Raw genomic sequence first — 11019 nt, 5'->3', positions numbered from 1 at the left:
ACTCAGTGAGCACACAGGAATGGAGAACTACACACCCCACAACCAGGGCATTCTGCATTTCTTAATCAGTGAACGCCAAACTGATATTTGAACTGTGCCAACAGTTCCATTTAGAGCTACCGAGAAAAAGAATAAAATGTGTGATAATATCAACACTGATCAAAACAAAAAAAATCCATTTCATTGTAGAGAAAGTCACAGCATTTTGAGTTAGTCTGTTTCATTTAATCATCTGCCACATTGTTCTGGGCACAATTATTGTCATTATTAGTGTCATTTGGAGACAGCTATGCTTTAAAAAAAAATCTGGGTTGGATCTCCATGATGCTTAACTCCTGGTCAAATTTTTTTCTTTACTCAAAAGTAACCCCTACTCCAAGAGGAAGATCAGGAAAGACTGAGATATATTTGCAAAAAAATTATGTCCACTAAAAACAATTCATAGCTCATGATCTCTCATGGGGGCTTTCTTTTTGGGGAGAGTTTTTTCTTATAAATGTATGCTGATTCAACAACCTGCCCAAGGAATCCCAAAGGGAAATGAGAAATAGCTTCCAGAGAACAAGCAGATGCTCTCCACAGAAAGAGCCCTAATGTCTCCTAAGTGTGATGGTGCCATTTTTCCAAGGTAAAGGGACAGAGATAGGGGACCTCTCTCCCCAAAGGCCAGTAGAAATAAAGCACATTCAGGTTAATCAGGGAGGTAGTAATCAGCTGGAAAACCCAGAGGTTAGCATCTCTAGAGAGGAAAGTGGGTGTGACTGAGTAAGCTAGGGCTGGATGAAGAAAGCAACAGACAGCAGGAGAGTGGAGAACAATCCACGTTTCCCCAGAGGACCCACAGAAATGTGGCACCACTACTGAAGGTGTCCTGTGCTGTTCTAGGAGATGAGGGCACACGGAATGAATGATACAGAACAAGTGGAAGCGAAGTGCTTCCCTCCTTTGTCAATGACACTGGAGGAGAACCACCTGATGCACAGGTGGGAACAGGCGCCCCAGGGAAAAGGACAGCTGCCTGAGTTGTGACCCTGAATTGAAGGGGCAATCTAGCAGTGGCCATCACACTCTGCCTACCACAGAGCACTGTGTCCCTGGGGCCATGTGCAGGGAACGATCACTGCTGGCTGGCAGCATCAGGGAGACCCTGCCCTGGTCCTCTGCTCTGGGTTCTTGGCAGGTCCTTTGGGCCTTTACACAATTGCTTAGTTGAGGAGATAAGATCCTGCCTCACAGGTGTCTAACAAATGTATTATGGAAGTGTCATTTCATTTTGGTTCAGAAAGATGAGAACAAATTTCGAAGAGATGCTTTACTCAGAAACAGGGAGCACAGGCCCACCAGCAAGCAAATCTAGTACTCCTTTCAGCCCTGAAAACAGAGAGGGACCAGCACAGCCAAGGGCCTTAGAGGCAGAGGCTGCAAGTCTGCTGCCATTCAAGTTTTCTGCAGAACTTAGAAAACCAGAGTTTTTTCTTATTTCTTTCTTAGATAACGACTAGTCTACTCAAGCTCAACCCGAGCATATGGAAGAAAAATGAACAATTGAGAGGGTCTTAAATACCTTTGTAGGACAGAACTTTTAGAATGTAGAAAGATCATCAAGTAAACATAGCACCCCCCAAAAGAGAGTCTGAATATGAAAGTGGAGAGGAAGTTTTGGCTTTCTCCTTTAACTGTGTTTTTGGAGCTTTGGCCTGTAAGCAATCAAGATGGAGAGAGATGCTATCCCAAAGAGGAAAGTCTGCAAGAACCAGAGTAGTTGAGCCCGGCTGTCTGTGATTCCTTTATACCTGAAAAAGAAAGAACAAAATTCAGACACCAGAATTGTCATTTTATGGGGGTTACTGACTTCTCTATTTTTTTCATTTAGCACTTCCATCTACTTTCAGGTTTATTTTGCTGTTTCTCTCTGAAGGTGAAAGATGGGTTCATTTACTTTTCATCTCTCTTGTTTTCTGATAAATGCATCTTAGGTGGTACACCTCCCTGGGAACCAGTCTGGCTGCTCTCTGGGTACAGTATTGTACAACTGTTTCTCATGTGATTCTGATCAGTGGATAGGTAATCAGCACTAGCAGGGCTTCATAGCAAGTGTCTTGAAGACAGACCAGAAGAGAATCCCAGCTTGCCACCCACTAGCTGTGACCTGGAAACTCACTCAGTTTTCTCATTTGAAAAATAGAAATAGTAATTTCTAACTCACCAAATTTTGAGGTGATTGGTAAGATAATATACCCAAAGGGCTTAGGAAAGAGCTTGGTGCACAGTAATAATAAACACCTGCTCACAGAGTCTTTCAAATTAAACTGCCTAAAACAAAACTACAATTAATAAATAAGAAAAATGGTCTAATTGAAGGAAATTTTAGTCTCATCTGTAATATAAATCTCACTTGGATGACTTTTTATTTAAAACAAACATCACATATAAAAGCATATAGTTTTCTACACTAACAGATTTAAAAGGACCATAAAGAATCTTAGTAAATTCAGAAGAAGCATTTGATAAATTTTATCATCTATTCTTAATAAAAGTTCTCAGCAAACTTAGAAATACAATGGAGCTTCCTAAATTTACTAGAGGTCTACAGAACTCTAGAAGAAACAATTCCTGTAACATGATACACACAGAAGTTTTTTTTTTTTTTTTTTTTTTTGTACTGGGGATTGAACTGAGGGCCACTGAGCCACATTCCCAGCCCTATTTTATATTTTATTTAGAGACAGGGTCTCACTGAGCTGCTTAGCGCCTTGCCATTGCTGAGACTGGCTTTGAACTCGTGATCCTCCTGTCTCAGCCTCCCAAGCCACTGTGATTTCAGGCTTGTGCTACTGCGCCTGGCAGAAGGCTTTCTTTTAAGATCAGGAACCATGCATAATGTCTACTACCACCACTTTCAGCTGACACTGTAAATACAGCCAGCACACAAAGGGAAGAACCAACCAAAGGTACATAAAATTGAAAAGAAGAAGTGCAACTATCTAGACACAATTGTATATGTAGAGACTATTAGAATTAATAAATGGACTAAATAAATAAATGGACTTAGCAAGGTTGTTAGATATCAGGGTGATTTATAAAAATTGATGATATCCACACAGACTACCATCAAACAATTAGAAAAGGAAGAAAAGTCATTTATAATATCATCTGAAAGTAGAAACAGCTGGCCATAGTCAATAAATGAATAAACAAAGATGTGAAATACCTCCTAAAATTACAGAACTTTATTGATATATTATAGGAGATTTTAATAGATGGATACGGATCATTTCATGTTTAGAAGATGCAGGAATGAAAATGTCAGTTCTCTTCAAATTAATTCACATGGTGAATACAATAAAGATCTCAACAGGTTTAGATTTTTGCTTTTGCAGCATATGACAAGGCATAAGAATGTGTAAAAGTCCAGGAGCAGCCTCCTTATTGAACAAGAAGGCAAGAGGACATGCTTTATCAGCTGTCAATGATCATAAAGCCACTACTACAGAGCCATGTTGTCCCAAGAATGAACACTCAGACCAATGGAACAAAACAGGAAGCCTAGAAATAGCCATACACAAATATACATATGATATAAGACAGGTACATCAATGGACATTGAAGACAATCACAAATGGCTCTGGGAGGACTGAGCATCCATATGGAAAAAGGTGACGTCAGAAACATCTTTCCCACTCCCAAATCAGTTCCAGGTACATTAAAGGCATAAATGTGAGAGGCAAAATTGTAAAACTCTTTTAGAAGACACTGTTAAAGAATACTTCCATCATTTCAATACAAAGAAAAAAAATAATAAATTTGACTACACTGATCAACTTCTATTTTTCAAAAGATCTACCAGAAGAAAAAGACCCAGAGAAAGAATATTTGCAAAACATCTAAGTGGCAAAGTATTTAAATAAAGGGGGAAAAGAAAAAAGTGCCTATAGATGGATAAGAAAAGGGCAAATACCCAATTACAAAAGTGTTAGTGTGGGTGGTGTAGGCCAAATGTACCAAAGACATATTTATTGCAATATAGTTCATAATGGCAAAACAATTTAGAGACTTAAAAAGTTGATCAGAAGGGGACTTTCTTCAATACATTAAGGCACATTCACATAATAGAACACTATGCACTAATATTAACGGATGGGAGTAAAATTCACATGAATAGACACAGAAAAACAGGGATATGTAACAATGGAAAACTGTTAATAGAAGAAGTTCTATGTATATGTAAAATTATTTATAAATGCATAAATCGTAATGATAAATATTAAACTTTTAATAATGACTATTTTGGAGGATTTTAGGAGACCTTTAAATTTTCATTTCATTTAATCTTTTTTTGCAGTACTAGTGATTGAACCTAGGGCTGTACCAGCCCTTTTAATTTTTAATTTTGAGACAGGGTCTTGTTAAGTTGCTGAGGCTGGCTTCGAACTTAGATCTTTCTGCCTAACCTTCCCAGTCCCTGGGATTACAGGAGTGTACTACTGTACCTGACATTACCAAGAAATTGATTTATTTATTTTGATTGCTGAAGATTGAATCCAGGGCCATGCACATGCTAGATAAAAACTATACCCCTGAGCCACATCCCTAGCTTTACCATGAAATTGTTAAAAAAATGGAAAAGGTGCTTAATATTATGATTATGGTTGACATAAAGACAAACATCGTCCAATCTTATCTCTGGTTAAGAGGAATTTACAAAAAATGTATTACAAAATTACAAAAAATGTATACCAAGGTGCCAGATGTTCAGTAAATTTTAATTTTCTGCCTCTCATAATTATCTAGAATCAAGGATATTGTCAGCTGGGTGCAGTGCCACAGGCCTGTAATCTCAGCAACTCCAGAGGCTGAGGCAAGAGGATCTCAAGTTCAAAGTCAGCCTCAGCAACTTAGTTGGACCCTAAAGTGCCCTGGGTTCAGTACCCACACTGTTTTGTGCATACTACTTATTCAATTAAAAAATTCACATGCATGAAAAAAGGAATTCACCAAAATGCTACATGTAGCTATTTCTGGGTAGTAGAATTTGGGAGGCTGCAATTGTACTACAGGTTTTCACTTATTTATTTATTCTGTCATTTATCTTATAATTCAAAAGGAGTATTTATTCTGATTTACATTCCAACAGATTATGCCACGATTTCAAGAACCAACTTCTCCATGTCTAATCTCCTTCTGCTCTTCAAAAGACTGATAAAAGAATGTTAAATTGAGTCTTTAAGTTTTCATTAGAGGTTCCAAATGCCATTACAAAATAAGAGTTTTTTCAAAATATATATATCTAGTTTCCATACCCAGAGATTCTGATCTGGTGTGTGTTGCTTCACACATAGGAATGTTCTTTCTTAAAGTTATACAGATAATTCTGGGCCACAATGCAAGTTTAAAGCCCCCAGACTAGACCCTATTCAGCAGATACCAGTATAGGTTAATACCACATGAGAAAGATCTCTTTAAAAATTCTCTTTAACCTGTATTAGGAAAAAGATTCTCTGCATATTTGTACTTTGCATAAGCATATACAGAAATTCTGATTCAAAGGATAAGATGGTTATAATAATGCCATTTATACTCTGGCAGTCTAAGTTCAAGGACTGGGCCAAACAACTCCAAGGTAAGATTTCACTGAGAAGCAGAAGAGGCCATTGGAAAGAGGTACCTGTATGCTCTGACATTTTCTGTGTCAAGTCCAGAGACTGGCTTCAAGAGAACCAGTTGGAGAGATTGACATAAGCCCTTGAGATTTGAAGAAAGGATTAGTATCTGACTCAAAAGTATTAATACTGTTTTAGTCTGCTGGGTGAAAGAGCAAAGAAACCAGCTGTACTGGGAACTGTACACACTTGCAGATGATCACACTGGAAAGATAAGGAAATCAGCCAGACAGATTTTTTTAGAAGGGTACTGGACCTGGTGGGTTTTGAAGGAACCCTGCCTGAAAGGCCCAAATGAAGCACAGATGTGATCTCAATAAAAGGGTAAAAGTCTTTCTCAAAACAGGTCCAGAGGTAAAACTGCAAAGTGGCATGCTGGAGGAGGCACCAGGAAAAACCATCAAGGGAAATGCAAAGGGAGATCCACAATGATAAGCAATTTCCCCCCAATTCACCAAAGGCCCTCTAGAGAAAAAGAGTCTACACTGAATTTGCAACATAGATAGCACCCAAATAACTAATCAAGAGACTGGGCCTGTTTCCCTAACCATTCCTACCATTCCAAGGAAGCCACAAGCAGGCTCCTGAGCCATAGCTGGATAGGAGCTGACATTTTGAATTAGAAGAAGCTTACAGTTTTAACAAACAGACTAGATGAGAGTGGACAATTACAGATAGTGACTAAAAAACCCACAGATCTGTTTGAGTTTCATCCAGGGCTATAGTGGGGGTGTGGGGGAGACAGAAAAATTCATGGGGTAAATTTACTTGGAGAAGGGTGAAAAGAACATAGTTGCTTTCTGCTCTTTTGGTAGAAATCCCAGTGTGTTTAATAACAAGAAGATAGAATACCATAATCTATACTTAGCAGTTTCTTGCATGGTATGCACCCAATCAATGTTAATTACTTTTATTATTAAAATATAGTGGTAATACAGTGTCCGACTTTGCACTTTCAGAAGTAATACAACAATAATAGAAGTAATAATTAATCTGGGTCATACAAAAATATTAATTTCAAAGAAATTAAGCATTAGGATAATCATCTTATTCTCTGTATCATAATTTCTGTATTTGCTTATGCAAAGCACAAACGTAAAGAGAATTTTTTTTCTAGTACTTTCACACCGTATTAACCTACACTGGAATCTGATGAATCGGGCATTGTTTAGGGGCTTTTAACTTGTATTGTGCTCCAGAATTATCTATGGAACTTTAAGAAAGATCATATTCCTATGTCTGAAGCAAGACCTACCAGATCAGAATCTCTGGGTCTGGAAACCACACTTGTATATTTCATAAAAGCTCCTCAGGTGGCTCAGTTGTGACACTAGGACTGTGAACCATTGGCCTACATCAATAACTTAGCTCTTCTTTCAAATTAGAAGGAAGCCTAACCTTTTGTTCTAGTTGGGGCCACACAGTTTTGAAAACATAACAAAAGTCATCTCAATTAGATAACTAAATAAATGATTCATTAACAAACAAACTGAATTTATTCATCAAACATTTACTGAGTACTCCATGTCAGGTTCAGTACTAGGTATGGGGATTCAGATCTAACCTGAGAGTGTTCTTATCCTAAAGTATATAAATTATTGAAATGTGGCTACTCTCATCTTCCATTAGATACCATGAGAAAGATGACAAAGACCTATTGCAAAGACTTACTTGCACAATACCATGGCATATAAGGACTCTCCCACATGAATCAGCCAGGCAAGCCAATACCTGAAACAGGGAAAACAAAAACATTTTGACTAGTTTAAGGTGATAGCTACCAACTGATGGAATCTAACACAGAAATCTTAAAAAGAAAGGTGTCTTAATGTGAACTAGCAACACTGTTAGATATCTAACGGCAATTGCAGGCTTTTCAGGTCTCCAGTGAGACCAGGGCTGTAATGTCCACAACGGGCTTCTGCAGTTCTCCTTACCCATTATGCAGGAGGGTGTGATGGTGGTTCACCAAATACTGAGTAAAGTAGCCCAGAGGTCCAAGGCTCTGATAAGGGACACTCTGAGGCCAGAGGACAACACACTGAAAGAGAAGCAGAAGTACAAAGTATCTTTTAGATCATTTAAAAGATCAGCAATTATTTATTTTTGAGAGCAGCTATGAAATAATACTGATTCTACAAAACAACTCAGACTGTAAAAACTCTGAACAGCATCATTTGGACCTCCATTTTTTTTTTTTTTTTTTTTTTTTGTGGTGGTGGTGGGGATTGAACCCAGAGGCTTGTGCATGCAAGGCAAGCACTCTATCAACCAAGCTATATCCCCAGCCCTTGGTCCTTTATTTTTTTAAACATTTATTTATTTATACGTGGTTTTGAGGATGGAACTCAGGGCCTCACACACTGTAGGCAAGCAATCTACCACAGAGTCACAACTCCCGCTCTGGTCCTCCATTTTTAAATTTTAATTTACAAAAGTGACTATACTGCGATGTTTATGCAGAGGAAACTATGTGGTTATCAGACTCAGTGCCCAGGGTGGCCAACTCCTAATCTTATTAATGAATTTCAGCAAAACATTATTTTACAGAGGTCATTAACATTTTTTTAGTTTATGTTCCTTGACTAGCTTTTTACTGAAGAAACTACAGCTTGAGCCAAAGCCCCATTTAATGTAAAACTTCTGTCTCTTCCTTCACTTGTGTACTTTTAAAACTGGAAATGACCCACTGCACAAAGATGAAAAATAGGTAAGATTCACTTTGTGAAGTTATAATAGCAACTGCTTAAACACATGGGGTTTCTATAGTAAAATTATCAACTTTTCTTCAGCCTATGTTGTAATCTCTACCAGCTTAGTTTTGCTTAGTTTTTTGAGAATTGTCAACAGTGTCAAAGTTTATTGTCCATTCATCTCTGTCAAGAGAAATACTATTTTTCCCAAGATGCTCTTTTCCATATAAAATTAAAACAAAGCATGAATTATCAGGGCAAACAAAAACAAATAAAAGGAAGTATACAGCTCCATGATAGCCCCATGTGAAGTCCTCAAAGCTTTCCCCCCTTTGGATTCCACCTAATCAGACAGTCAAAATAGCACAACAGAAATGCACTTTTGAAAAGTTTCAATTCAATGCCTTCATTTTACATATGGGGAAATCAGGACAGTAGTGGTCACACTTGACACCAAACAACACTGTGGACATGAGGACTCCCCAATCTTCAGAATCCCTCCTGGGCAATAGTCAAATAGCTTTTCCTTCCTTCATATTTACATCAATTTAGCTCCCAGTGTATTTCCTAGCATTTTTCCCATTAAACAAACTCTCAGCCCTACAAAAGACGTGCTTCCTCTGTAGAGCTTTCTTGCTGCCACATCTATGCCCAAACAGTTAGTTATATCCTCTTTATTTCTTTTGAGCAATTTAATCCTGCCCATTGTTCAGCTTTATCCCCATTTTCCAAGCCATTCCAACTGCTTCAAACATTCTGCTTCGGAAGTCCTATCCTGAGCTGACAGGGCTATGGAAGTCTGTCAACTTGACTTCTTTACTCTTTGTGAGAGGCTCAGACTCGGTTAAGCCTGAATAACCAACCTTACAGGGAGCCAGAACACAAGGGCAGAAGCCCTCTAAAGCAGAAGATTTCCCAAGAGCCCAGGGAACTTCCGCTTACACCAGTAACGCAGGCAACCGTCAGGAGCGCGTGCGCAGAACCTCATTCCCACAGCAACCCTCGCCCAACGAGGGCCTGGCCGGCCCAAACCGATCTACCGCCCTCCCGAGGACTCACCGAGAAGTATCCCAGCGTCAGGGCTGTGACCAGCGAGGGCAAGGGTCTGGCTACACGGAAGTAGGAGGCAGCATCCCTGCCGGTCTCCGACTTCCCCTCCACCATCTTGAAAGACCCAGGCATTGAGTTCCCGGGTGGGGAGGCTTGCTGGCGTCCACATAGGGAAAGCCTGGCGAGCCGGTTTCTCAGAGCCTTGAGCACCCGCCCAAGGCCCTGCTGAGGACTAATTCTTCAGTATCTCCTCCCCAGGTCTCGGCCCTCCCCACCCCATCCAAACGCGCTGGAGCCAGGACTGCGCCTGCGTTGAACCCCTGCAGGCGAGTCCTGAGACCTTGCAGCACTAGCTCCGCTCCCTGGATGGGTGGCCCTTGCCCTTACCGTGTAGTAGCCAAAGGAGAGGGTAATGACTGTGAACCAGAACAGACTGCCCCTCCGGAAGTAGGCTGCACCACCTGCTACGGTCGCCATCGCTGCAGCATCTCCAGGGGAATGAGTGGCCACCCAGTTACGCGCGGGGGTGGGAGCTGGGTAGGACCTGGGATGGGCGAGGGAGAGGCGTGCGCCACCGCGCGGGGTGAAGACAGAAATCAGTCTCTCTAGTGCATTCCCTCCTCCTCTCTCTCTTTGGCCCCTGGGATTGAACCCTGGGGCGCTCAACCTCTTGGATCTTCTGAATAAGTATTTTCTCAGCTTTCCTTTTACTTCTTATCCCCCAGATTCAAGGTTGCCTGTGTTCTCTGTGCTTTCTGTACATTTGAGATTCAATTTTCATCTTCTTTTTCATGACTCTAAAATGCTCTTTCTAATCTTGACGTCTCCCCAGATACCTGCTAGTCGTTTCACCAAATAACCTGCACACATCAAAAACAGAGTCTACGCTCACTATTCACAGTCAGTTCTGACTACAGCTCCCCTATTTATGTAAATAGCACTCTCCTTCTACGCTGTACCCCCCCATATCTAGTTAACTGTAGAGAATCCTCTTGTTGGGGTAACATGACATCTCATTCTTTTGGATCAAACCATGGTTTGTTTAATCCCCACTCTCTCTGGGTCATTCCTTTCGGATTTTTTTCTCCTTCAACAACCACATGCACACCATTTATCAAATCTACAAATGACAGGGTCATCTTCAGGTGTAGTTCTGATTAAGGTTTTCATTTTGCTTTTCTGGAACTTTTCTAATGCTTATTTCTTGTTTGAAAACATTTTTCTTCAGATATTAAATCTGAAGCAAGGGAGACATTGGAGAAATAATTCACTTTAGAAATAATTCAACAAAATGGCTTGGGTTAATGGACTAGAGAGCTGAATTTTAGTTTCATAACGTCTGAAAACCAGGAATTGGTGGGAAGAGTGAGTGCATCTAACATTCGAAGGATCTTATTGCCTATCATGCACACATCAGCAATCCAGATACCATATAAGATTATTACTTAGATGTCAATAGTTTTTGTCATGTTCAGAAAGGCTTCCTCTCTTCTATCCAATTTGACTTTTACACGGTACAGGGAACTTGAATTGTGTAACCTCAAGACATCCTGCGCTGTTGTCCCCTCTGGGCTGTGGTCCCCTCCGGGCTAGCAGAGGACTTTCTTACCCCTGGA

General features: G+C 40.1%; 1 protein-coding gene across 2 annotated transcripts; it reads right to left on the bottom strand.

Annotated features, from left to right (window-relative positions):
• Positions 1 to 203: 203 nt before the first annotated feature.
• Positions 204 to 9949, bottom strand: Tmem254 (transmembrane protein 254). Of its 2 annotated transcripts, none has more exons than XM_046419915.2 (4): positions 9791 to 9949; positions 7598 to 7701; positions 7332 to 7391; positions 204 to 1793 (listed from the first exon to the last, which is right to left on the bottom strand). In XM_046419915.2, the coding sequence occupies exons 1-4, from the start codon at positions 9878 to 9880 to the stop codon at positions 1673 to 1675; spliced, it is 375 nt and encodes a 124-aa protein (XP_046275871.1). In that variant the 5' UTR covers positions 9881 to 9949; the 3' UTR covers positions 204 to 1672. The 2 variants fall into 2 exon arrangements, with proteins under 2 accessions (XP_046275871.1, XP_046275870.1); XM_046419914.2 differs by lacking the exon at positions 9791 to 9949 and adding an exon at positions 9413 to 9765.
• Between the last annotated feature and the right edge of the window lie 1070 nt (positions 9950 to 11019).

The sequence above is a fragment of the Marmota monax genome, unplaced genomic scaffold (assembly GCF_021218885.2).
Source record: "Marmota monax isolate L192 unplaced genomic scaffold, Marmota_monax_Labrador192_F-V1.1 WCK01_AAM20220418_F8-fsc00019, whole genome shotgun sequence".
Lineage (NCBI taxonomy): Eukaryota > Metazoa > Chordata > Mammalia > Rodentia > Sciuridae > Marmota > Marmota monax.
Note: the sequence above shows the minus strand (reverse complement) of the source record. Positions and strands in the feature narration are given on the sequence as shown.

Bases quoted from the DNA above. Each gene is read 5' to 3' on its own strand.
- Tmem254 (XM_046419914.2), bottom strand. From the start codon at position 9,535: ATGCCTGGGTCTTTCAAGATGGTGGAGGGGAAGTCGGAGACCGGCAGG. The intron at 7,392-7,597 runs GTAAGGAGAACT...TCCCTGTTTCAG, and splicing joins CACACCCTCCTGCATAATGG to GTATTGGCTTGCCTGGCTGA. The intron at 1,794-7,331 runs GTAAGTCTTTGC...TTTCTTTTTCAG, and splicing joins TATGCCATGGTATTGTGCAA to GTATAAAGGAATCACAGACA.